Source organism: Poeciliopsis prolifica, unplaced genomic scaffold (assembly GCF_027474105.1).
Source record: "Poeciliopsis prolifica strain line A6 unplaced genomic scaffold, Auburn_PproV2 SCAFFOLD007, whole genome shotgun sequence".
NCBI classification, from domain to species: Eukaryota; Metazoa; Chordata; class Actinopteri; order Cyprinodontiformes; family Poeciliidae; genus Poeciliopsis; species Poeciliopsis prolifica.
The window spans coordinates 9,752,594-9,779,632 of record NW_026562382.1 but is presented as its reverse complement, the minus strand read 5'-3'; the positions used below and the strand labels follow the sequence as shown (position 1 = coordinate 9,779,632).

General features: G+C 38.3%; 2 protein-coding genes across 3 annotated transcripts in view; one reads left to right on the top strand and one right to left on the bottom strand.

The window, feature by feature from the left end:
- Window positions 1–1,694: 1,694 nt before the first annotated feature.
- On the bottom strand, window positions 1,695–4,784 carry zgc:172182 (coiled-coil domain-containing protein 89). The gene is made up of 7 exons (XM_055032083.1): window positions 4,615–4,784; window positions 3,449–3,915; window positions 3,004–3,134; window positions 2,788–2,924; window positions 2,614–2,690; window positions 1,927–2,026; window positions 1,695–1,861 (listed from the first exon to the last, which is right to left on the bottom strand). The coding sequence occupies exons 1-7, from the start codon at window positions 4,618–4,620 to the stop codon at window positions 1,775–1,777; spliced, it is 1,005 nt and encodes a 334-aa protein (XP_054888058.1). The 5' UTR covers window positions 4,621–4,784; the 3' UTR covers window positions 1,695–1,774.
- Window positions 4,785–6,054: 1,270 nt separating this feature from the next.
- The window catches only part of lrp2a (low density lipoprotein receptor-related protein 2a), a 54,745-nt gene continuing 33,760 nt past the window's right edge, over window positions 6,055–27,039 (top strand). The window contains exons 1-24 of one of the 2 annotated variants that reach the window (XM_055031591.1): window positions 6,055–6,226; window positions 12,287–12,394; window positions 12,531–12,650; window positions 12,918–13,034; window positions 13,440–13,550; window positions 13,650–13,763; window positions 13,836–13,952; window positions 15,132–15,275; window positions 15,369–15,488; window positions 15,974–16,102; window positions 16,574–16,743; window positions 18,317–18,540; window positions 18,955–19,161; window positions 19,294–19,496; window positions 21,264–21,404; window positions 21,531–21,734; window positions 22,128–22,320; window positions 22,865–22,990; window positions 23,969–24,099; window positions 24,236–24,373; window positions 24,481–24,762; window positions 24,847–25,086; window positions 25,730–25,849; window positions 26,146–26,262. In XM_055031591.1, coding sequence (XP_054887566.1) covers window positions 6,157–6,226; window positions 12,287–12,394; window positions 12,531–12,650; window positions 12,918–13,034; window positions 13,440–13,550; window positions 13,650–13,763; window positions 13,836–13,952; window positions 15,132–15,275; window positions 15,369–15,488; window positions 15,974–16,102; window positions 16,574–16,743; window positions 18,317–18,540; window positions 18,955–19,161; window positions 19,294–19,496; window positions 21,264–21,404; window positions 21,531–21,734; window positions 22,128–22,320; window positions 22,865–22,990; window positions 23,969–24,099; window positions 24,236–24,373; window positions 24,481–24,762; window positions 24,847–25,086; window positions 25,730–25,849; window positions 26,146–26,262 — 3,646 coding nt within the window. In that variant the 5' untranslated portion in view covers window positions 6,055–6,156. The remainder of the gene's footprint in view (window positions 6,227–12,286; window positions 12,395–12,530; window positions 12,651–12,917; window positions 13,035–13,439; window positions 13,551–13,649; window positions 13,764–13,835; window positions 13,953–15,131; window positions 15,276–15,368; window positions 15,489–15,973; window positions 16,103–16,573; window positions 16,744–18,316; window positions 18,541–18,954; window positions 19,162–19,293; window positions 19,497–21,263; window positions 21,405–21,530; window positions 21,735–22,127; window positions 22,321–22,864; window positions 22,991–23,968; window positions 24,100–24,235; window positions 24,374–24,480; window positions 24,763–24,846; window positions 25,087–25,729; window positions 25,850–26,145; window positions 26,263–27,039) is intronic. The other variant, XM_055031590.1, reaches the window with a different exon arrangement.

Genomic DNA, 27,039 nt, shown 5'->3' with positions numbered 1-27,039 from the left:
GCAGACACTCTGAGAGAAGAGAGTGAAAGAACCAGAGATGCTCCCTCCTCCTTCATAAGGAGACAGATCTTGTGGAGTCGTGCCAAGACTCCTGTTATTGCCTCAGGGCAGAATAAAGGCTGTAGAGATGAGTTGCTAAGACTAAAAAAAACAATGTATGTTTGCTGAGAGAGGTGTTTTAAATCCTCCCAGTGAATGTGGCTGCAGATGTACACATTTGCAAGTCAAAAACACATTTTTAAGTCATAGTCATCACCTTGTTTAATTGGAATACCACAGGTTTTTGACACCTTTAAGTTACAGAGCATGTTTGAGCTCTTGCCAGACAAACCAACACCACCTCTGTGTCCGATGGATTTGTTTGGAGAAAACTGAACCTCACAATGGAGTTTAAGAGCTGAGATACAAAACAGTATTAAGTCCACAGTTTGGAACAGTTTGAAGTTCAGAGGTCAATGGAAAAGAGCTGGCCTACTTTGGTTTCCACCCAGGACTTTGGAACAACCATAACAGCTCTGGGTGACAAAATGGGGGTGATCTAAGGTCAAATAACTTTATACTCCAGTTTGAATATTAAGCAATGGCCACCAGAGTGCATAAAAATGTTGTTCCAAACTCAAGGTCTACACATCAAAGCTATCGGGATGTTTTGGGATTATAACACAAAAATTGAATGAGGTCTTGGAAAATAATCAGTGAAAGTATGTAATGTAATTAGTTTAATCAGCATTTAAATCAAAAGACGTTTTGCACCAGTAGGTGAGTGGCATGCAAATTATTTTCAGCAGGTAAATTACTGCAACCTGCAGGCAACTCTCCACCCTCCTGACCCTGAAGAATGACCATCGGACCATTCAGTGGTCCAGTTGACCTTTAAGTGACCTCTTCCTGGAGTGTTTGAAGATGAGCTGGGTCCTGTGCAGACTGGCAGAAAGTTCATGGAGGCTTCTTCTGCCTATGGTGCTCACGATGAAGAGGCTTTGTGTTGGAGAGCCCCCGGCGACAAGTAATTAAGACTTTCTGACACAAAGGAATGTTGCACTCAATGACAGTTCAGGATAAAAAAAAAACAATCCCTCAATATTTTTGTTCCACTGACAAAGATCAAAAATGTACATGTAGGGCTTTTTGTAAGTATTTTTCTGTTCCTTTGTAGGCATCAATGAATTACCACCGATATTTTTGTGGTGGCAACATTCAGCCTTGTTTGCTATAGTTCCAGGTCTTGTATTTTTTCATAAGGGGTTATGTATTTTCCAGGAACATAGTGCCATTCTGTAGCACAATTAAGTAACTATGTTACCCTCAGTTGTGCTGTGTAAATCAAACATGATCTTGAAAGACATTTTACTTCTCAAATGGACAAAATTGCGCTTTTGTCTCTTTAAGAAGCTCCTGTATTTACGGACACAGTATCACAAAAATGTTCACCCAATAACAATATAACATGATATATAACTCAGACACATTAATTCTACATAATACCACACATTCGAAGCTCCTCTGGCAGAGGAACATTCATGAATGTGATTTTCCTTTAAGACTGCGAATATTTGTAAAGTTTCTTATCCAGGAACAATGAATCATACTAAGTGGGTGTTCTATTCCCATTCTTATTAAAAAGTAGAAATTAAATAAAAACATATCGTGGTACAAAAAATATGAGAAAGCATTTATTATGTCTAAGTTAAGTAAACATTCTTTTTGAACGATATATATTTTTTTATTAGGAATTAGTAAGAAAAAAACACTGTCATATACATAGTGCAGAGTTTCAACCTATAATATGGCGAAGTTTTTGATTTAAGTCCTTCTCCTGTGTCAGCAGGTTGTTGCTGTGTTCCTTGTAAGCATCAAACTCCTGTAGAAATACCACACAGTCAGCACTTTGTTAGCCTTAAATTAAAGCTTTGTGGTAAAACCAACCTTGTTCAGCTTCTGCAGCTCTGCCAAGGATTTGTCCAGAGCAATCTGGAGGGACTTCACTCGTGTGTCTGCATCCACTGCTTTTGCATCTGATGCAAACCTGAGGACAGTTAAGATTACATTAATAAACACACCTCAGATAATAGAGATGGAACCATAATAATATGAGGTCTCAAAGATGATTACATATTATTTCTGGTTTAACAAGATGGCATGAGAGTCTTCATATTGAGAGGATGTATTGGGAAATTCTATAAAGATGCAAAAATGGGATTCCTCTCTCACCCCTAAAGTGTGGGCCCCTGCAGCTCCTCTAAATATGCCTCTTGGCTGCTTTTCTGATTAATGCTCTCCTTTAGTCAGTTTGGGCAGACAATCACATCTCTGTGGGTTTGTGTTTGTGTTTCTTCTATTTTCAATGAATTAAATACAGTCTGACTCGGCTTACTCATTTATTTTCTACTACCAGTTGTATACACTTGGTTTTATTTAGAAGTTACGGAGGGATGAATACATAAAGTTTCAATAAAATTAATTGCAATTTGTGATTTTATTGTGAGAAATGCTCACATAAATACTTTTGCAGGGCACTGTATAGTACAAACACAACATTAACTCACTTATTTCATTGATCTAGTGATAAACCAGTGAACTTCAGCAGAGTGGAAACACTGAAATGAATTTTACCTTTCCAGTGCTTCAATTTTGGCTTTTTCCTCATTTTTCCATTTGGTTTCCAGCTCACAGATTTTTTCCTGCTTTTGCTGTATGGAAGATGAGTTTGTATGTAAAGTGAACACTTCATGATTTTATTTGTTGCAAATATTAGTATTTTATTCATAACAAATAATCTTAATTTACCTGGATTGATTTGCCTCTTTCAATAGAAATGTCCAATAATTTCTTTCTTTCACTATTTAGATGTGCTATGGTTTCTTTTAAGCTCGATTCCTTCAAAGCGTGTTCTTCTAGAGCTTCTGAAAGTTTTAGCTTCAAATCTGGACGTTTAGACAAAAACAAACTTTATACAAGTACTGTTGCATTGCTTGGACTTTAAAAATGAACAGAGTTATGTACCTTTACAACATTCCTCAGCATTTTTGTGCTGATTTTGAGAATCAAGCAACTGTTCTAGAAGAGACATCTCTTTGACTTTATGCTGGATTGCTTGTTCTTTCAGGTTTGACTCAATTTCGGCGATTCTCTCACTTTAGATTTAAGATGATATGTTCAGGGATAGCAATAAAGAAGAGCAGGTCAAATAAAAACAGCATAAAATAGATGATGAGAGCTTAAATTATTATTCCCCCCCATCAAAAAAAACCCAGTTGTTTAGTTGTTAGAAACTACAGACCATAATGAATTAAGTCAAAGGCTCCCTGTTTTCATAAATCCACATATTTTACCTTTGCAATGAGAGAGAAAAACATACATTATGCTTTAGTAGGCTGGGGATGCAAATCATTGATATATATTTTATGAATCTGATTAATTTAATGAGAAACAAGCAAAAAAAAAATACCTGAATTCCTGTTCATCAGAGGTACATTTATCGCTCAGCAGCTTATTTTCTTGTAGCAGGTTTTTAACCAACATTTCTTTATCATGTAGTTTCTGTGAGAAGAGTGAATCATTTTCCAACTGCAGCCGCTTGTTTTCCACCTTTAGCTCCACGTTCTGGTTTTTGTGCTCCTCCATGAAATGAATGATTCCCTGATTATTGGCCGCCAGATCTGTGAATCTACTTTTTAACACATCTGCTCTTTTTCTTTCATCCTCTAGTTCTTTCTGGCAGAGGGCTAGTTGGTCCTCAAGTTCAGAGTTAATTTGCTGAAGTGCTTGATATCGCAGAAGCGTTTCATCGGCTCTTTTTTTCAGTGAGTAGATCAAGGTAGACTGCTCGTCTATCCTGGACCACAGCATTTCACTGCTGTCTTTGACGTCAGAATTTTGTGGATCTGTATTTGATGGCTGATTACCGTCTACATTCTGGGGAAAATAAGAAAAACAACCCTGGGTTAAAAACATGTCAATAGTATCCACATTCATGGTGATTCATCTAAAGACAGACTATTTAATTATTGTTGTTACTTTTCCAAAAAGCACTGAAATTTGCATTCTTTAGTAAAACTACACATCACATTTTTCTCTTTTGGCTATTGTTTTAAGTCTAAATAATTTACACTTAAAGAACTGTGGAAACAAAATGAACTAGGATAGAACAGGGACTTATTTTATTAGGTGCTGCAGACATTAAAAACAAGGGGACCTGAGGAAAAATATAGATTTTATTGATGCTCGTTTGTTTTCTTTTGGTGTTATTTTTGCGTTTTTAATTGATATGCTGTTCTAATACAGAAAATACTTGTACTAGATGTTCTAACTGAAAACAACATCCATTTTCCTTGTGTGGTGTTTTCCCAACAGCTCTTTTTGTTTTGTTTTGTTTGTTTGTTTTTTCTTTCAAGTTATACACTTGAACATCCCCACAGATAACGTTTAAAACACACTCAGTTTGGAAGATAATAATTTAATCCAATATTTGATATTTCCAGATTTCACAAACACAGGAAAGATTCCCAGGTATCTTTAACTGAAGAACTGCTTTGGCAACTGTTGCTAGTTGTCGCTCACTGCTCATCAAACTACTGTTCGCTAATATTGGTTTGAATGGACCTTTTTACCTACCTCCATATTGATTTCGCTCTTCTCTAAGACGCCTTTCGAGCTTTTATGAGGACTCGTCACGATATGCTCCTGAAAAAGTCTAATTTTATGCTAGATTTTCCCTCAACTGGACTACAGCGAGTTCACCAAGTGCACGGTTGCTGGTAGCAACCGCTCTGTTTTGTTTTAATGGTAGATTACAAACTGGTTTGGGGAAATACCGCCACCTGTCGGACCCGAGAATGTAGGGCAGAATCTAACGCGTCGCGTCACAAAAATATCAATCCTACAAAATGTAATTTAAAAAAAAAGCCGGAATTAATTCAGTTTTCATGGTAACTTCAACCTCAAGACTATATAGAACCAAAGTTGTCGACAGATGGAGAAATTATCCCGTGAAAATAAAATAATCCAACTAGTTCATTCATTCTTTCTTAATTTCATCCGTCCTTTCGTCATTTAGTTGCAGCGGTATTTCCCAGGTTCCCTTTTGTACTTCTCATCTTGCGCATAACCAGTTTATCTGGACTTGCGTTATTGTTCCCATCAGATTAAATATTTTTGTTCATTTTGTCCCATTGTTCAAAATGGGACGTGAACTTTCCGCGTGTCTTCTTATAGGCTCCGATCCAATGTCTTTAAATGTAAGTATGTACATCATTTTACCGATTGCTTTAAAAATGTTCTGTTTCTTGAAGAGAATGTCAAAAAAATTTAAGAGTTGTGTTAGACAAAACTATTGAGAATAATTATTCTGCATATTTTTGACATGTTATTTTTGTCATTAATATATTAAATTACTGTATTACAATTTTTTATTTTTTTTATTTTCCCCCAAAATTATACATATTTATTAGTTTTTTTTTTAGCAGACATAAAGCATCCACCAGGAGCGCGGATGATTTGTTTGTTGGCTTTGCCATTTGTCCGCACGGTGGCGACGTTGAGCTTCTTACGATTAATCTTAGAAACAGCAAAGGGCCGAATTTACTTCCTCTTGGGTTTAATCGTATTGATTTGAAATTTTGTTGTAAGGATTTATTCATTTTCGTTTCTAATTGTGAAATTAGAAATCAATTTAATAAAATAATAATAATAATAATAATAATAATAATAATAATAATAATAATAATAATAATAAACATTCACGTTAATTCTGGTTGTTTTGTTTATCCCCAGTTTCATTTATGTGTTAATTCTGGCTCCTCAAGTTTGTTTTCCCAAGCATGAATATACAGACCCTCTGTTTGTTCTCAAGCGTGGGGCAAAATTATAACAACGACGACCCGCTGAGAGTGTAAAATCACTGGCTCTCAGGAAAGCTCGGACCTGCATGGCATTATGCAGCTTCCAGGGCCTACAAGGGATTTATCCAACGTGCCGAGGGCTGGGCTGGTAGCTGGGAGGAGGAGGAGGAGGAGGAAGGGACGGCGGTCCTGGCCTTTGTGCACGCCCCTTTTCATCAACTAGCGGGCCGAGAGGGACAGAGGAAAGCTACAGCATCCCAGCCTCAGTCCTTACAGCTCCTCCATCTGCAGCGCGGAGCTGGACGGGCCAGCCAGAATGTGGAGAGCACCGCCGCTTCAACTCCTTTTCTTCTTCATATGCTCTGTTAGATGGTGCCATGCTGAAGGTGAGTTTTCTAACTCTGTTGTTCCTGCTACTTCCAGTTTCTGTGTGATTTAGTTGAATGAGGACCTGGAGAGTTACATGTGACTCCTCAGCCTGTGCACTTGTTGCTCATCAGTACAAAGCAGAGGAATTCTAGCTCAGCAACTAAATACACACACACCCACAGAAACACAAATTGGGCTCAAGGATTCAGCTGCCACATAAATATACACGCATATGTATTCGATAATCCTGCTACATATCAAAAATATCTATAACAGGATTATTCAATTTTTGTGTTTTTAATGGAACCACTTCCAGACATTTAGAGCTGCAGGTTTTACCTCTTGGTTGTAGTTTAAAGGTTGAGTACAAAGCCTCTCTCAGGCAGATTGGAGAACTTTTGCCTGAGCTTTACTGTTGCTAGGTAGCAGAAAAGAGCATGTGACTTACAGACAATCTGTGAGGACTGAGAGACTGCTGGTACAAATCTCATTCAGTGGAGCAGCCCACCTAAACTTCACCAAATAATCTCTGCTTTTTCTCGCATATAAAAGTGAGAAAATGCCAAGAAGCCACTCTGTAAATGTGACAGCCTCACACTTGTGTATGTTGTTTGCAGCACAGCTAGATCCTGCTTCTCGGATTGTAATCTGCTTTCTTTTTGCTCAACTCTTAGTATGTAAGCTCCTTAGTGTGAATCAAGCAACTAATTACACTGCAGCTGCTGCAAACTGGAATCATTTCTACCTAGGGGCGTGCTCAGAGTTGAGAAGGGTCACTTGTATTGCTTGTTTTAGCAAAAAAAAAAAAAAAAAAAGAAAAAGAAAAAAAAAGTTAATCTATTTCCTCAAAGAAAATGTGTCAGATGTAAAGGGAAATATGTGTTGGCTCGCACTTCCCTTGGCATTTCCTTTGAAAGTGGGCAGTTACAAAACTATAAATGAAATTTTGCTGATGGCAGCTGAAGGTTACAAAGTGATGACTGAAGTAAAAATATCTGGATATCATCTGGCTTTGTCAGCAGATTTACATTGATTATTAACTTGATATTTATCCCTAAAGAGTGTACTAGTTGTAGCCTATTTAACACTGGTGCTTCACCTCATATTCATCTTGGTCCTGAATTCTGAATATAGCATTTAATTACAATAAATGCTAAACAAAGCCTACTAACATTTGTAAGCGATTCCTTGAAGCTGCATGACTTTTTCCTTTCTACTGTCACCACATGGTTGTTCAGCATGAGGAATTGCTTCAAACTTAATACATCAATGGAGTCAGCTGTTCTCTGTTGCTACTTGGATTTTCAGGAGGGTTTCCTTTGATGTGAACGTTTTATGAACTTGCATTATAAGCTTGAGTGGATTTTTTTAAGACTAAGATCAAATTGAAATGCAGGTAGCTAACTTTAAATTGGTCGATGTAATTGGATTCAATTGACTATATAACTTTATTTTAGTTTATTTGTCCTTGTTTTCAAATTATATTATGACTCAACAATCCCATGTTGCTATAATTGTTTTAGCAGGTGATCATGATACATTCCAACATCTAGAAGTCTTGTACCCCAGCATATATGTACAAGACCCCACTTATATCTCTCGGTACCTTGAATGATATATATATTTTTTTCCCATTTGGTCTCTGAAGAAAGCAAGGGGTGTTAGTTGTTGCCATCCCTGCAGGTGGAGTTCCAATACACTCAAATGTTGTGAATTAACTAAGACAAATGAACTAAAATTATGTTCTTGATGCTGTAAAGAATAAAATTTTGTGTTCTTTTCTTTTTTTTTTCTATACCATTTTCCCACCATTTTCAGCGAGCTTTAGCATCTCAGCCCCTAAAAATATGCATCTGGTATCATCAAGTATAAATAGATTCTGTCAAACTGGTCAAATATTGATAGTACTTATATATCATCCCAATAAAAACTGCATCCAAGCAATCCACTGCAGTTGTGATTTTGCAAACACTGAAACTGAAACGATGAATGTGACTCGATATATATATATTTGAAGAATGTAATTTTAAAAAAAATCAATAAAAAAAATTCTTTGTCTACTATTTCATAATAGAAATAGTTGTGGCAATTCTTACTTACCTAAAAGAGGAAAGGTTTACTTTAATGGGTATTTGTCTTTTTTAAGTGAATATACATAAATATCTGGTTTCATCTTTAGGTCAGGTTTAATAAACTGCTGCTGCTTTATGCTATTAACCATAGAAGCAAGGTAGTTTCTCTAATATTCTCTATTATCCTCCACAGAAATCCTTTAATTTGATAGTTATTTCTTCCTTGTACTTTATGCTGCCTGCTTAACAGGCTGTCAGACTGATGCTGCTACTTGATGCATACCTTGACCTTAATGGCTAATGTGACACTTCTTCTAAGTGTCATGGTACTGAGTTTGTAATCATCCTCTGATGGTTTTGCTGATGTAGACATGTTTAGTTAGTACATGAACTTGTTTTCTCTGGTAATCATTTGCTAGGAGGATCTTAAAACCCCCCAAAAAGTACACAGTAAGTGCATTTTTATGCACTCATGTGGAAAAACAAAAACCTAAGCAACATCTTGGTCCGTGTTTTGCACTAGTGTGTTAGAAAGCAGCAGGTTAAAACCTGACTTGTACAACTAAATGTTTTTGTTTACGTCTGAGCTTTTTCTAGGCCGGCACATTCATAAATAAAACCCTGCACATGGCAGCTTCTTTCCGGAATGAAGGCCTAAAATCCTTGTGCAACAGTAACGTTTCACTAAAAACTGAAATACGTTTGGCTCACTTTCTCAATTTGTGAGTAAATCCTTTTGTAACCTCACCAACATCCCCATAGACCCACCCCCGTTCATATTAGTTGAGCTTCGAGTCGCTTCTGGTAAGCTGTGACTCACTGTCTTGAGGAAAAATTAAGTTGTACAGTATCCGTAGTATTGCGTTCTGACATTACATTCATGTTTTTTTTCCCTCCATTCATTCTTCTGCTCCAAACTGTTGAGCATTTCTCCCTCCTAACCAAGCCTCGGCTCTGTTCTTCTATTTATGCCTCCCTTTTGCTTCCAAGCTGTTAGGTTTTTTTAGCAGCTTTTGAGTGTACTACTGAGAGCCAAAGTCACTTGTTTGGCAATTGATGGCATTCTGCTGCATTGATTTCCATATGAAACAGGCAGCAGCACTTTGGTCTGACAGCGTGGACGGGTCCTGCGTCTCACGCTGCCAGCAGCCGTCCTCGTAACTTTTCATCGCACACATTCAGTCCAAGGCGACAGCTGTGCCTAAACAAGACGACATTGATGAAAGCTTAAAAACATCTTTTAGTTCCTGTATGCATGCCTCGAAAGGCTTTCTTCACTTTAGTTTTAACTAAACTACACAACGAGTGTTTTAACTTAAATATCTTCTACAAAATTGTTTTATTTTTACATTTTGCTTGATGGCTTTTGTAGTTGTAATTTTGAATCTCATCTGACCCATTTTGTGCCCAATTGTAATTTTCTCAGTAGGCCAGGGTTTAAGAGAGTTTGGGTGCCTCATTCTAATGCGTTTCTTTGTTGGTATGAACTTCTTTTCTTCACTTACAGATGGAGCTGAGAAATCTCCTGCTGTGAGTTTAAGTTGTTAACGAAGGAACAGGAAAACATTAATTTCTTAAAGTACTTATGTTGAAATCATTATCAGTCATTTTTGTTGTTGGTTGCACTGATATTTATTGACATAGTTTCAGGTTAAAGGCAGACATCTGACGGGCTGGCCCGTCCAAAAAGGACAATCGTCTAGAAATTGGACTATTAGATAAATCCTTTAATACATTCATTGAAATAAACTTTTAATTCTTTAGTTTTGTTCTAATATATGCTTTTATTTCTTTTTTTAATTTAATTTAAATTTTTTTTACATGTAAAACTACTTTGAAAAAGAAAACTGGGAATACTCAAAATCAGAATCTATGGATCAAATGGCAAAGAATCAGTGTGGACCAGAAATAAATCCTGGTCGGTGCATGAAAAGCCCTCACATTATATAGTGCCTTTTAAAGGTTCAGCTTCCGAGTGCTGGATCTCCCACCTTTCCCAGAGGTAATGGTGTCAGGGAACACTGTCTGCATTTAATCCCTTCTAGCAGATTGTTTTCCCTTTGGCAGAAATGCTGAAAGCTGTCAACCTAGGTCTGGATGTACAGTGTAAAATGTTTTATTCTCATTTTCATTGAAACATATGTTTTACTATAATACTGAGCAAACTGCAGATGGGAGATGTCTGTGCAGTCATTTTCAGACCTTTTTAGAGATGATCACATTAAAGTCTGGACTCTGGCTTTACCACTCCATGACATTCACAAAGTGATTTTGAAGCCACTTCTTTGACATTGCTCTGCTTAAAAATGAGCCGTCACCCCAGTCTGACACCAGCAGCACTCTGGAGCAGGATTGTATCTAGGATTGGCCAGTTTGCCCTGTACCATGATGCTGCTACCACCATGCTTTACTATAAGGATGGTATTAACCTGGTGATGAGCTGGTTTCCTCCAAACATGATGCCATGTCATTCACACCAATTTTTATCTCATCAGGTAAGATAATTTAGTTTTTTATGGTCTGAGAATCCTCCAGGAGCCTTTTATTAAACTCCAGACAGGTTTTCATGAGCCTTTTATTAATTAAGAAGTAGCTTCCCTCTAGCTTCTTTACCTTTCAGGCCTGATTGGTGAGCTGCTGCAGAGAAGGCTCTTCTCTTTCTCCACAGAGAAACACTTGATCTATGACAGTGACCATCTTGTTCTTGGTCTCCTTCCCGACTATGGCTCTTCTGGCCTGATCGCTGAGTTTAGATGGCCAGCTGTAGGAAGAGTCTCGCTGGTTCCAAACGTCTTTTTAATAATGACGGCGACCACTGAGCTCAACGGAACCGCTGATTTTTTTCTGGATCTGTTACTCACGGCAATCCTGTCTCTGAGGTCTGCAGATAATTAGTTTGATTTCATTCTTGGTGTTTGACCTCTGACTTGCAGTGGGACCTCGTATAGACAGGTGTGTGGCTTTCCAAGTCAAGTCCAATCAACGTATTTTACCACAGGTGAACTCCATTTAAGGATGATCAGAGGAAACGCTTCAATTCTGAGCTTCATATGTATAACAAAGGCTGTGAATATTTGGTCTTGTTTATTTAGTGACTTTGCAAAAAATAAAAAAATAAATATAAAGAGTTTTCAGGGAAGAGATTAATTAAACACAACTTGGAATTCGGTGATAAGATGTCACAATGTGAAAAAAGTGAAGCACTGTTAATATTTTTTGGATGCACTCTAAATATGCATCTTAGTTTCCTTGCACAACTTATGTCATAAAAAAAAGTTTTTGGATTTTGTTCTCCTATTTCTGGCACTATTCAGGTAAATTCACATTTATGCACAGAAAAACCCTCATTCAGTAAAAAGGAGTAATCCCAGCATTTAGCAAACTTAGAAATGGATTTTATCAAAAAAGAATTCAGAAAAAGATTAATTAGTAGAGGCAGGCAATTGACAGACAATGGACCCCAAGCCAACACAACTGTATTCTTCCTGTGGAGAATGCATGTTGAAATGGCTCTTGTACCACCTAGTACCACTATTTATTCCAATTACATCCCAGAGCGGACAGGGGCAGCACACACCATAAATCAGGCTGTCAAAGAGACCGTCAGAATTGCACATTCCTCTTTGATTGGGCCTGATTGAGTGCCCTCCCTCTGAACTGTGCTGCCTGAATCAATCTCTGCTGGATAACATCAGGGAAGGTAGAGCGGTGGTACCTTATCTCAACAGATGCCACTCTCTGGAAACATCAAAAGAAAGCTAAAGAAGAGTGAAGTGCTGGTTGTAGAAATGTCTGGGGGGTGGCTGGCACGCTTGTCTCTGAGGCTTGTCAATGCTGTTAACAGCATGTTTCCTCAGAGGAAAGCTTCCTGTCCTCCCCTGTTTTCCTCTAAGTTCTTTAAATAATCTTATTTTAAGGAGTTTGTTGCTTGAAGTAAGCAATTTGAACTAGTGTGAGAACAAAAGGGAAGGAATTGAAATGTGAAAAATCTGTAATTGTGTGCAGGATGTGAATTAGGGCAGTTTCGGTGTGGGACGGGTCGATGTATACCTGAGGAGTGGCACTGTGATGGGACATCAGATTGCATCGATGACACCGACGAACACGACTGCCGTAAGTTGCGGTGTATCACTATATCTATAAACAGGATTAAAATATTTAGCTATTTAATTGCTTAAGAATGTTTTAACTGTATATGTGTCGCACTCAGGCGTGGTAAGTAATGATACGTCTGTGTGTAATCTGACAGCTCAGGTAACATGCGATGACAGTCATTTCCAGTGTCTGAGTGACGGCGAGTGCATCCCAGATGTATGGGTGTGTGACAATGAGGAAGACTGTGAGGATAGCTCAGATGAGAGACACTGCCGTGAGTACACTTTCCTGCCGTCATTTATCATTCAACATTTGCTATAAGTTCTAACCACATACATTGTTATTTTATTAAGATTTTATGTGATCGATCAACATAAAGTAGTACAAAATTTTGCAGTGAAATGAAAAAGCTATGTTATTTAATTAATAAATGAAAGCGAAACAAGTTGACTGTAAAAGCCTGCTGATGGCGAGAAAACAGAGTAAAAGGTCTCAGAGGTTTACTAGTATGTTGCTAAATAAGTTTTCGGTTGGGTCTCAGCTGGCAGGACATGCACCAGTGGCCAGTTCAGCTGCAGCAACGGGGCATGCATCCCGGGAGAATACCATTGCGACCACCTGGCTGACTGCTTAGATGGATCTGATGAGAGAAACTGCAGTAAGTCTGAGATATTTTTTCTTCTTCGTTTTATCTTGGGCCCCTGTGGCATTTTAATCAATTTGTTAAGATTAAGAGGCTCGCTGACTGACACAACAGGCCACAATATGCTTCTTGTTGTCAGAGGTTGATTGCAGATTCCTTGGTGGATTAGTCAAGCTGAAGTTCTGCTGCTATGCCATTATTGTGCCGGCATGCTAGTCTCACAACAAAACAGACTGTGGTAATCTCACAATTGCATAAAGATTGCTGTGGCAACTGGTGCTGTTATGGTAGTGCTTCTGATTTTTAGTCTGTTATCCTTTCCATTCACAAGGCGTTTCACGTGTTAAGAGCTGTGAAGGGCACATTTGTAAGGTTAATTTCAGTGCGCAATGCTGGCCTGATGATGGTTTAATCTTACAGATTACCCTCAGTGTACAGAGATGAGGTGTGCCAATGGGGCCTGCTACAACCGGACCCAAAGATGTGACCATTTACTGGACTGCCGAGATGGCTCTGATGAAGCAAACTGCAGTAAGAGATCCACTTTTCTAATTAATGCATGTAGTAGAATTTGACTAAAGCATCGTCAGGGAAAGCATTTCTACCATTTCTGTGTTCTGTTTTTATTAGCACAGCACTGCAACACAGGGTTCCACCAATGCCACAATGGGCTATGTGTTCCTCAACGCTACGTCTGTGATCACGACGATGACTGTGGAGATCGGAGTGATGAAATAAACTGCAGTATGTGCAGCCATTCCTCTCTTATTCTATGTTTTTAGCCTGAGATAGCCTGAGTTATGTTTTTTCCTGCAGCGTATCCTGCTTGCAGAGGGAATTACTTCACTTGTCCCAGCGGCCGCTGTATTCACCAAGTCTGGCTTTGTGATGGAGAGGACGACTGTGAGGACAATGCTGATGAAAAAGGCTGTGGTATGTATACAGTGGCAGGAATTCAGTCCTGATATATTAAGTTACTTTGTGATTTTGGAGCCAGAAGGCCTGGATATTTAGCAGGTTAAATAGCTCTAAAATAGGCAGGAATTGAAGCCGCGGAAACCTGATTCATCTTTGGTCTCCATGGTTGGTTTGGTTTGTCAAGACGCTATGCCTGTGCTCCTTTAAGTGTGTTATTCAAATGCCTCTTTGTGGCACAAGATTGTGCAGCCCCCCAAAGGGGCTTTTGAATCCCTCCACATGGCTGGGAGGACTGTGTGTTTTTAAAGGAAGGGCTGCAGAAGCCTCTCAAATGCCCCCACTGCTCCAGTACCCCTGCATCAGTTTAAAGTAACAATGTCTTAGTCACAATTTTCTTTAGATCAGGATTCCTGTGGAGACAATTTAGCATGCTCTCAATACGTGCCACAAAAGGATGCTAATTGTAATTTTCAGTTGTTATACAGCAAACCTGAAACTTTCTGCTTTTATTCATTCTAGGTTTTACATTCCTTTGCTTGTCTTGGGAATTAGTTGTTAACCATTTTATGTTACCGTATATATAATTCTAGATAACAATGATATGGTTTGGAAAAGCATTAGAACTCTCCAAGTATTGCATTCATAAATTCTATTTTGTGTGAAGAAAAGAATATTGTTTTTAAATTATTTCTAATTATTTTAATTACAGTTTCAAAGTTATTTTATAGTTATCAGTAATCTTAGCAAGTAAAAGTTAATTTGTTTTTATTTTAGCTTGCAGCTATTTTAGCAATTGTTATATATCTAATTATGTTTTCATATTTTTTGTAGCCATAGTTTTAGGAATTAACAATTGTAATTTACTAAAAGGTTTATATTTTATTTGTCTTATTTATATTTTTAGAGTTTTTTCTGCATATTTATTGATTTATTTTGATCCCCACTAAACCACATGGTTGTTTTTTTTCTCAGATCCTCATACTTTAATTTTTAAAAAATTTATTTATATGTTTTGTTTGGCATGGAAGTGCATACTTAGTTTTATTATTACTAATATGTCTTTTATTTTTGTTTGCCTGTTTTAATCTTCCGTAAAACCTTCCGAACTACACTTGTCTTCATGCTAAGTGATCCAAAAACACTTTTGGTGTTGATTGATTGATGTGTTAAAAATAAAAGATGATTTCTTTTTAGATAATGTACCACGGGAGTGTTACCCAGGGGAGTGGCCCTGTCCTTCGTCTGGGCTGTGCATCCCTATGGATAAGCTGTGTGATGGGAAGGCTGACTGTCCTGATGGAGAGGATGAAACTAACACCACTGCTGGACACAACTGCAGTTAGTTCCTTTACAGTTATTGTTCCTTTCTTCAAATTGCTGGTAGAATTGAGGTAGAATTCCCATCGACAGTCTGATTTCTCCATTATTCAGGCATCTGGAAGTGTGCTTCTTTGAGCTGTGAGCATCACTGCCACACCTCCCCTGATGGAGGAACATGTGTCTGTCCTTCTGGCTATGTTGTCAACAGCAATGACAGTCGCTCCTGCATAGGTATTTACCCCTTCCTTACTTTCACAGCTAATAATGCAAAGCAGCAGCCACATTTTCCAGGGTGCCTCATATCCTCACATGTTTTTTCTGAAGGGAGAAAAAAAATTTCTTACAGAAGAGATACAGTTGCTGTGGCTTTCAAAAGTATTCTTACCTTTTTCTCTATTTAGTTATGTTGCAACCACAAGCTTGATTATTACATGAGACAACAATATAAATAATTGTGAAGGGGAAGAAGATTGTTATATGCTTTTCCACAATTTCAAAATGTGACATGCATTTGTGTTCTGCCCCTTTTATTCTGTTGCTTTTGAGTAAAATCCAGTACAGCCCACAGAAAATGCTTGTGTGTAATTTAACATCTATTGTGAAATGACATCAGAACGTGGCATTTTATGTAGAATTTAAAAAAAAATTTTGTAAATTTTTCAGCATGGCTTTCCCTGTTTCTGATCTTGTTTTGTTTTAATTCCATCTCGCTGAAGACTTTGATGACTGCTCCATGTGGGGCACCTGTGATCAGCTGTGTGAGGACCGGATCGGCTCCCATCGCTGCAGCTGTAGAGAGGGCTACACTTTGGAGCAACATCGATACTGTAGAGCAGACATCTCCAGTGAGTGGCACTTTCACGGCTTGTTTTATATACCCTACATTCAGTTTGGGAGCGTGTTAGTGATCCATCCAAATGAAGTGCTTTGGCATGGTCTGTACTCTGGCTTTTTGGCTTCCTCTGTGTGGAGGGCGTGTTTTTCTTTCTGGTGCATTGTTGCATGTTAAATGTTGCTTTAGTAAGTCTCTTGACTTTGTTACACATAGAGCGTTTTTACACAAACAGTGACCTCTCTGAATTTAGCTCTGGTAAAAGAGGGCTGGAGTGGTGCTGAACAAAATCTTTATGTCTCCTGTTGTCTGAGGGAGGAATATTGTTTCTGAGTGACAATTCTAAAGTTTCAGCGAGAAATGCATAATGTTAAACAGAATACTGCTTTTTGTTGTTGTTGAGGAGCAACAAAAGATCATAGATCATAAACCTAATTTATTCATGCCAACTTTTGTCTTTCTGTGAATCATTTTCCCACTGCAGCTGGAGTTCCTTCCTTAGTTTTCTCTAATGGCAGAGATCTGGTAATAGGCGACATCCACGGCAGCAACCTGCGCACTTTGGTCAGTTCACAGAACAGAGGGATTGCTGTAGGAGTGGACTTCCACTATCATCTCCGTAGGGTCTTCTGGACAGATACCATCCAAAATAAGGTGATTTTTCTTTTCTGTCTTCTCAATCATTTTGTTTCATCACAGGCTTCACATATTGTAGTAAGTTGGCCAGTTTTTTGTTTTTATAAATTCTTGCTTTAGATTCCCAGTAGCCAAATTCTTTTGGTTATCTTTTAAAATATCAGCAATGTTGATACTATAATAATGGAATAGCTAGTGGCCCCATGGTGGCTGGCCCATAATGAAGGGAAACAGAGATGTAACAAAATCCAACTGGCTTAATCTTGAAACCTGTCTGATAGGCTCGTATGATGTTCACATACCAAGACCTAATTTTTGTAACTCGATCTCGTCCGAACTAATCATGCTGTATTCATTTTCATTGGTGCCGTCCATTTATAAGCATTCTTTTGCAAGCTAAAAGGGCTTTGTTCTGGTCAAGTCTGGGTTTCTTTTGGTTCAAGCTACTATGGTTTGGCTAAAAGGCTGGGACATACCTCTGACTAGGTATTTCTGCATAATTGCCACGCCAATGGCAGCATCTCAGATTAAAAGTAGAGACAGCACAAACAGGGCATGCGAATGCAATAGGAACTATTCAGAGGATAGTTCCTCTGAACTATCAGGAACTATTTCCACATCTTTGGTTTCTCTTTAAGCAAGTCAGTTGAAAACCCTGCTTTTTAGATGTCTGGATCTGGTTACAAAAAAATAGCAGAGCCGCTAAAAGCACTTCCTCTCAGCCAGCTGCATAGTGCCAAGGCTTGCAGACTGAGCAAACGATTCCATCGCCGTGATACAGCAGATAATTCAGGAGCTGAACACCTCAGTGTTTATGCTAATCCTAGTGAGGTTTTTGTCATTTTCAAATCTATAATTAGCAGTTATGAGGTTGCTCTTAAAAGTACATGATATGTGTCTCCCAGTTTCCCTTGTCCTTGTTTAATATGCAGTATTAAGCATTTTACTCAAAAGTTGCAGTAATCATAGGTATGGGCTGCTGGGAGATTCTCACAGCATGAAGAGCTTGAGTGAAAATGTTTTACAGTAACAAAGTAAAAATGCAAGGCAAAACTAAAACTAAAATTGTTGAAAAAAATCTAATTGATATTATACAAATGAAAATGAAACAATAATTCACAGTGCTGATGAAAATCATGTGCCACTGTGCAGACCTCAATAATAAAAACTGTAGCTTTAAGTCATGTTGTATTTAAAAAAATACACTAAATCAAAAGTATACAATGAACACTTGCTAAATTTCATATGATTTTTTGAGTTCTGATTTTACAGAATATTATAGTTTTAGCCATTCAATTAAATGTCTTTCTTTTATAGCAGTCCTGTTTCCTGATAGGAAGTACACAAACTCCCACAGCCACTTTTTTTGATCATTTGTAATTGACTCATGTTTACTTTGCATGTGGAGATAGCAGTCACAAACAATTATTAAATATTCTAGATAATTAATGTTCTAAGCTTTTATTAGAAACCAATGTAAACCTAAGGATGTAAGTTTATTTGTTCTAGGCTTAAACTTAAGTGATTTTCTGACTAGGAATAGCCACCAACAGACTAGTGAGGTTACTACAATGGCATCTTTTATGTACAGGTGTTTTCGGTGCAAATGGATGGGTCCAACATGCAGGTGGTTTTAAATGTATCAGTTGACTACCCTGAGAACCTGGCGGTGGACTGGGTGAACAATAAACTGTATGTGGTGGAGGCCAGCGTCAACAGGATTGACATGGTGGACCTGGATGGAAGCAGCCGGGTTACACTCATCACTGAAAACCTCGGAAACCCTAGAGGACTGGCGGTGGACCCCACTGTTGGGTAGGCACATGTCCCTTTCTTCATCATTTAATTAATCCCACCATCCCCAGTCCCCACATTCTGCTGTGCTCCATTGGCATGGAATGACGGGGGTGGGTTGTTTGAGATTAACAGATTGCCATAGGGAGATTAGTGAGGAGCAATGTAAGTGATGACCCTCATTGTAATCCTATAGTGTGTAGTTCAAGAGAGAAGGACAGCCAGGTGGCTCCAGAGGAACTGCTTATCTCAAATTATTGCACAGCTCTTTGGTGGGTGCAATGCCACCCACTTAGAGACACATTGTCCTTCTGTGGATGCCTAATTAAAAACGTGAAGCGCCTCTGCTAGTGCCTCTTTAAATCAAGCAGATGTTTGAGGAGTAGACTTCATGGGAGTGAATTGAGACCTTATTAAACTTCTTTCATTTTACAGGTACATGTTTTTCTCAGACTGGGAGGCAGCAAATGGACAGCCGGGTCTTGAGCGGGCCTTCATGGATGGTACCAATCGTTACGGGATTATTAGGAGTAAACTCGGTTGGCCCGCTGGCATCACACTTGATATAGAAGCCAAGCGCATCTACTGGGTTGACAGCCGCTATGACTATATTGAAACTGCAACCTATGATGGTCTGCATAGGTAGTTTATGTTTTTTATTCTTCTTTAACCCTGAATTCTTAAAGCCTTAATATAAATACTACATTTTAAAAGTTATTTGAGATCCATGTGTGCTTGCGACTACCTTTTTTTGTTGCATTTTCCTTCTAACAGAAAAACTGTAATCCATGGGGGGACCGTGGTACCACATCCTTTCGGAATCAGTTTGTTTGAGCACAATGTTTATTTCACGGACTGGACCAGGATGGCCGTAATAAAAGCAAACAAGTTTACTGACAGCAACCCGCATGTGATTTACTCCACGTCTCACACTCCTCATGGAGTAGCAGTGATACATCAGTTAAAGCAACCACAAGGTAAGCCCGTATCACCTTGCAGTTCTTGAAAGAGATTCCTTGAAAAGATATGTGTGGCCCATTGGACACACCTGCGTCTCTGGAGGTATTTAATGAGAGATGTTGTGACTTTCAACGTCTTTCTGTTCCTTGATTTCCCAAAGCAAGAGTTGTGTTCAAAATTCACAAAGTACAACTTATTGAACTTCACTAGGGTCACCACTGTTAGCGATCCTTGTGGTGTTCATGGGCAAGATTTCAAGTTGAAGTCTTGGAGAGGAGATTATCCAGCTGAGGGAACCTCTTCTTTTTGCAGTAGTTTTTTGGCTCTGTTGGATGCAGGAGTTTAAGTCTTTATGTACGGATTGTGATTGTGGCATTGAGTGGGAGATGGACGGAAGAATCAGGGGTCTGTCTGCAGTAATTTGCACTTTGCTCCGGTCTGCTATGTAGAGATAGACCCAATCCAAAACGGGAAGCTATAAGTGATTCATCTATGTTTTAACTCTCACCAATGGTTAGTTGATTTGGATAATGAGTGAAAGATCAAAGAATAAGCTTCCTCCATCCAGTGATGAATATAGGCTTAGAGAAAGGATGAGGATGGTGCTCTTGAAGTACAGAAACTACTCCTCCATATCAAAAGGAGTCAGCTGAGGTGGTTCAAGCATTTCATCATGATTCTTCTGGATGGATGGCTGGGTGGATGGATGAATGGATGGATTCCAGCTACATAGATTCAGCCTGTCAGTGATGCCCACTGCTGATACAGATTTTAGTGATGCTATGCCTCAGTGTTATAGAAACTGCTTGTTTTCCTGATATCTTGAAGCTGTAATTAACAGGCTTAAAAATATGTCTTACTAGCTTCCTGTGAGTGATCAGCAATTGTTTGAAAGCAGTCACTGTGAAATAGAGCTTTATTATTTTTGAAAAAGAGGACAAAATGATTTAGATCTTATATTTTAATCTATCTTCAGCATTTTGTATTAGCATGAGTAGTCATACTTGCTTTACTAATTGTGAATAACAGTCTGTCTGCATGTCTATTCATCACTGAATGTAGAACATGGTACTCTGAGATTTCCAAAAAGATTGTTTCAAATCCAACATGTTTTATGAGGTTGAATGCGCAAACAGAGCAATTTTCCGGTAAAAGATAAAACCTTCTTGTTATCTGCTGAAAGTCATTTATCGCACTTTCTTTCAGCCTCACTGAACCTCCTCTGGCTTCGTTGTCAGTCAATATCTGCTGGGTTGTTTTGCTCGTTTATACATTCAACAAAACCTTTCCAAAAGGATACAAATCAATGACTTTCGGAAGACAGTTCCTTTATGTGCCTGAAAAGTTGCGCTCAAATGACTAAAACCGCAAAAATATGAAACGGCAAGAAGTGACAATTGTGTCTGATTCTCAAATCAGCCTGAATGTCTCTGAAGAAAATATGATTTTCTTTTAAATAACTTCTAATACTGCTTAAGCTGTCCCTTTAAACACCCAATCAATGCTAGAACTTTGAATGTTCTTCACTCAGTATCAGCGTCCATTTTGAAGAGTGTTGTCAGCATATCCTACTAGTGAGTAAATGGTACATTCACCGACCGAAAGAGAATTGGTGTTTTTTTAGTTTGTGACCTGGGGGGCTCTGACTAGCAGATTACTTAGCACATCTGTAGTTTTTCTTAACACCTCTTAAACGTGCCATTTAAATTTTACAGCAAATTTAAGGAATATATTTTAAAATAAGCATTTGTCTCTTATTTTGGATTTTTGTACGATTTTTCTAGTGCCAAACCCTTGCACTTTGGACAGAGGTGGATGCGAGCAGATTTGTGTTCTCAGTCACAGGAGCGACAATGGAGGACTTGGTTATCGCTGCAAATGTCGCATTGGTTATGACCTTCATGCTGATGGTAAACGCTGTTTGGGTAAGTGAAGGTTTCTCTTCATTATTTTTCTGAAACTTTCTTATTTTTCATTTTTTTCACAAAGCTCACTCTCTTTGGCATAAATATCTGTTTGGCTCATGGATTCTTCTATCGTCTTTCTTACAGCTGTGAGGCAGTTTCTGCTTTTCTCCAGCCAGCTGGCTGTGAGAGGAATCCCCTTTAACCTCTCCTCCCAGGAGGACATCATCCTGCCCGTCACCGGATCGCCCTCCTACTTTGTTGGAGTGGATTTTAGCGCAGAAGATGACGCTATCTTTTTCTCTGACACAGCAAAAGATATTATTTACAAGCAGAAGGTGGATGGAACAGGTGAAAATCTTTTTTGCTTCTCTTAATATAACATTATAATAACATGGAGTGTAAACTTTCAACACACACAGTAATTTTGCTGCCATTTTTGTTCTGCTGTACTATGCCGCTTACTCAGATATTTTGGAAGTTAAGGGAGTATCATGATGAGGCCAGATAGAAAAGGAATCATCTTCCATTCCCTAAAGTGTAGAAACAGCCATGTCTGTGGTTGATGTGCATGTATTCAAGAACAGAAACACCTCTGCTCTGATCATCAGTTGTTTTAAGAGTTGCTCTAGTTCTTCTGTCCGACCCCTGAGAGGAAAATGCAAGCTGACAGCCTATTTATTTAAATGTGTTCCTCTTTCATCTCTGAGTAAAACAGTCCTCTGACTGCTTTGATCTGCACAGGCAGGGAGATACTGGCAGCCAACAGAGTGGAGGGAGTGGAGGATCTGGCTTACGACTGGATTTCCAAAAACCTCTACTGGACTGACCCTCGATACAGGAGCATATCTGTCATGAGGCTCGCAGATAAGTCCAGGAGGGCCATTATTCAGAACCTGAACAACCCCAGGGCCATCGTGGTGCATCCTCTGATTGGGTAAAACATAACAATCTCCAGAACATTTTCTGAAATGTCGGTAATGAGGTCCCAGACATGTCCACTACATAACTGTGTAATGTTGTAGTCCTGCTGAGTTCACCTAAAGGATTACACAAAAAACAGCATTTTAAACGAATGTTTAGATTCAATATAGATCTTGATCCTGTCATTTTCAACTTGGGTGGTTGAAAATGTTCAACTTCAGTGTTATCTAGTCAGCTTATATCTGCTGATTGATCCACATTTGTTACACAATGCCTATTGAGTTTAAGGAGATGACTGTGTACAAAATCAGCTTTTTATATTATGTTAGAACAAGCAATTATTTCCTACAGTCTTAAAGCCATTAGGCCTTTGAGATTAGCTCTGTATGAAGGCCAGTATTGAAGTTAACACTGAGAAGCTGGCTTAAATGTGAAAGCTCCACATCTCAAACATGTTGAAGACAAAGTTAAAATTAATAATACTGTTAGTATGAAGATTTATTAAATCAAATATTCAAATAAGACTTTTTTTTTTTTTACTAATTCTCTTTTACCAGGTATATTTTTTGGACTGATTGGTACCGTCCTGCAAAGATTATGAGGGCTTGGGGTGACGGGTCACATGCCATGTCTATTGTAAACACCACCCTGGGCTGGCCAAATGGATTAGCAATTGACTGGAGGTGAGCCAAATGTTTTATGTCCAAGTATCCAGGACAGCTGCACCACAAAACAGTTATAACATTTTTTCACTTGGATAAAAGAAAATACTGTTTTTAGACATGAACAGAAAAGGTAACAGTCCCAGTCATGTTTCTAGTTTTTGGTGCTTCCAAACATCATCTGAGTTTATTATTATTATCACATAATCACAACTTATACTCATAAGTCTCCATTTTCTAAATGTAACATTATACAGTAATTTATTATAGCTAAATAAGGATCATATGGATCTGTTTTTCTGAATCGACAAGTTATTTCTAAAAGTGTGCACAGTGGACACACTGTACATGAGACAGAACGTTGTTGTTGCAGAACTCTGCTGTTTGAAAGTGTATTTCTAATATTTTGAATAAAACAAGGTAATTACAGAGTCAACAATATAAGCTGTTTTTAGCATCTCATATTTCATATTACTGACTAGTATATTTAGACTAATTAAATGCATTTTTCCTGTTGAACGTTACCTGAACTTAAACGTCTGAAATAAAAGTCAGGCTAGACTGAATTTGTCTTTACATCATGCCTGAATGAAGCTATAAAACCCATGTCATCTGATGTGCTACAGTAAAAAAAATACAGATTCTTCTCTAGTTTTTTCAACTTTTGTGTTCAAATGAGATATTTTAAAAAAATCACTGAAACTGACAACTGCTAAGTTTAAGTTTTCTTTCTGCAGTTAGAACTGCCACTCTGAAGAGGGCTTCATAGGTTGTTCACTGATTAGAAATGGTTGGATTTTCATATCTGGAAGGTCAAGAAAAGTTATAGACATCGTCAAATGTGACATCAGTCGATTCTTGTTATCAGCTGACTTTTTTCTGTGCATCTCTAATTGTTATAATTAGAAATCATTTCAAATTAGCATCCCTCCTCTTATGATACTTATTTTTTAAATAATTTATAATACTTTATGTCTCTTTGTTTTGATCACTGCTCAGCTCAATGCGTCTGTATTGGGTAGATGCCTTCTTCGACAAGATTGAGCACAGTAACTTTAACGGACAAAACAGGCTTTCCTTGGACCGCATAACCCAGATCTCCCATCCTTTTGGCCTTACCATTTTTGAAGGTAAGTTGTTTACGTCTCACAAGCTTGAATATTTTTTCTTTAGCTTTTATCATAATCATGTCAAAGAAGTAATTGCTTTTTGCAGGAGGCGATGAAAGATACTGTAGCATATTTCATGCTCTGTTGCTCCTTTCAGGCTTTGCGTATTTTACTGACTGGCGCCTGGGTGGCATTGTCCGTGTGCGAAAGACCGATGGTGGGCAGATGGTAGTTATTAGGAGAGGAATCAGCCACATCATGCATGTCAAGTCTTTCAACTCCAACTCTCAGATCGGTCAGTAGATTCATCTTCTATTCCTCTGACTTTCTTGTTCATGCTTGACTTCACCTTGCTCTCATCAGTCATATTCCCAGTAATTACCCCTGACTCTCCCTTCGCAGGTGCTAACCTCTGCAACAGGCAGACAAATCCTAACGGAGACTGCAGCCACTTCTGCTTCCCAGCTCCAGACTCTCAGAGAGTGTGTGGCTGCCCGTACGGCATGAAGCTGTCGCCAAACCAGCAGACGTGTGTCGAGGATCCCTCCAACGAGCCTCCAACAATGCAGTGTGGAGCCAACTCCTTCTCCTGTGGCAACGGCAAATGCGTCCCAAACACCTACAGATGCGACGGTGTTGATGATTGCCATGACAACACTGACGAACTCCATTGTGGAATAAACAGTAATCTGACTTATTGAAATTATTTTATGTCATTTTTGGGTTGGTGTTGGTTCATAGAAAGACCGTCTTGTTTCTGACTTGTAGACACTACTTGTTCCCCCTTGGCCTTCACCTGTGCCAGTCAGCGCTGTGTGCCAGCAGGGTGGCGCTGCGACGGGCACAATGATTGCTTTGATAACAGCGACGAGATCAACTGCCCCACACGGGCGCCAGGAACGTGCCCCGCCAATCAGTTCACATGCGCCAACCACCGATGCGTTCCGCATACGTGGCGCTGCGATACAGATAACGACTGCGGAGACGGGTCCGATGAAGCACACTGCTGTATGTATCTTTGAAAGCCCCCATCACAGTTATTGCCACCCCCATTAAACATGTGTAGAAACACTCACTGTAAATTAATAGAAGAAAATTGAAGAAACTTCCAACGGTTCTTGAAATACAGCTTAGAAAAATATAAGATAATCATTGGCACCATAAAAGTTTCTGTAGCAAAAATGTAACAGAAACTTTTTTAATTGTCAGCTCAATTAAATTTTAATTAATAAGTATTTGCGTTTGCCTTTGGAAAACAGATAAGACCGAATATCTACAGGTATTGTATGTTTTTTTTTATTATAATCCAACATTAAAATAGATTAAGCTTTTCTTGTTTAATGTAATTTAGGATGACCAAATGGATCTATTTTTACAACATACTAAAATAATGAAATATTTTTAAAGAAATTTTTACATTTCTGAAAAAGTTTCCATACACTGATGTTACTATAGATATAATAGTTTTGGGGAAGCTCAGATTATGGTATTATGGCTTTGTATAACTCTGATACATTAATTAGTCTTTAAGTATAATTGGAGGCACACTTGGATATATTTGAAAACCTCAAACACTCTCTTTCCTTGTATTGTGTTACAAACAAATTTAACAAAAGGGCTAATATTTGTGTTTTACAATTATGTCATTCAGACCTGGGTAGTACATGCCACCCAGGACAGTTTCAGTGTCCTGACCACCGATGTATAGACCCCAACTATGTCTGTGATGGAGACAGAGACTGTGTGGACGGAGCAGATGAGCAGGGATGCAGTGAGTAGTTGCTGATTGTGTGTTTCAATTATTCAAAGCACGTAATATTTCCCATTTTCAGCATAATTATATATTTAAGCAGATTTCACTTTAATTTACTCAAATCTATAAACCCATTAAAGGACATTCTCCCTAAAGCTTTCTCTATAAGCCTTGCATTCTTTTATTGGATCAGAAACACATTTGCAGAATAAATTGTAAAAGATCAGTCCCTTTGCACACTTCAGTATCTGCTTTTTAACCTCTGTGAGATGTATTAAAGAGATTAATTATCAGCACTGTTACGGATTTTTCAGTCTACAACTGCACTGTGAGTGAGTTCAAGTGTACCAGCGGCCACCAATGCATCAACTCCTACTACCGCTGCGATGGGGTCTTTGACTGTAGCGATCGCTCTGATGAGCAAAACTGTCGTAAGTGTTTTGATTCTCCTAGAAGCCATAAATTATCTTGCTGAGTTATTACTCAGTGTTACACATTTATAAGAATATCCTGATCAAATATTTTTTTTTAATCACAGATATTGGTCCCTGTCATTCATAGACAGACTGTTAAAGAATCCACATGACAATGCTTAATCAAGTCAAAGCTAATAAGGATGTAATGGGATATTGCTCTAATCTCATGAGTATTAAGTGATGCCACTTTGTGTTGTGATTGTGAAGTTTTAATATGGAACCCTTAGTCAAACATTAACATGTTTAATCTTTATTTTGGTATAACTCAATAACTATTTTTTCTGTGCTGTTCCAGTTAATCATGTGTACTCAAAACTTACTCAAAAAGATGCTCTCTTGCTTCATTAAGTTGGTATTTTTGGTTAAAAGTCTTAAAATCGAATGAAAAGATGCCCTCCTGCTTTCTGCTGGAGGACATCTGAGCAGCTGAGAGTTGATTAAATTACATAAACTTTATTGTCTTCAAGGGGCAATTTGCTTTGCATAGAGGAAGAACAATTGCAGATGATTACATAACAATAGTACAACATCTACGTAGCACATAGTACTATCACACACCATAGCAGTTTGTTTGGCTCTTAAATGATTAATCAGGCCGACACTAATGGGGATAAATGCCATCATCTCTTTTAATAGTAATGTTATTACAAAAGGTGAAAAATCCTTAGATTGTAAGGGGAAAACGCTGACTCTGACTCACAAAGATGTTGTTAATGGTTTGAAAAAATCTAC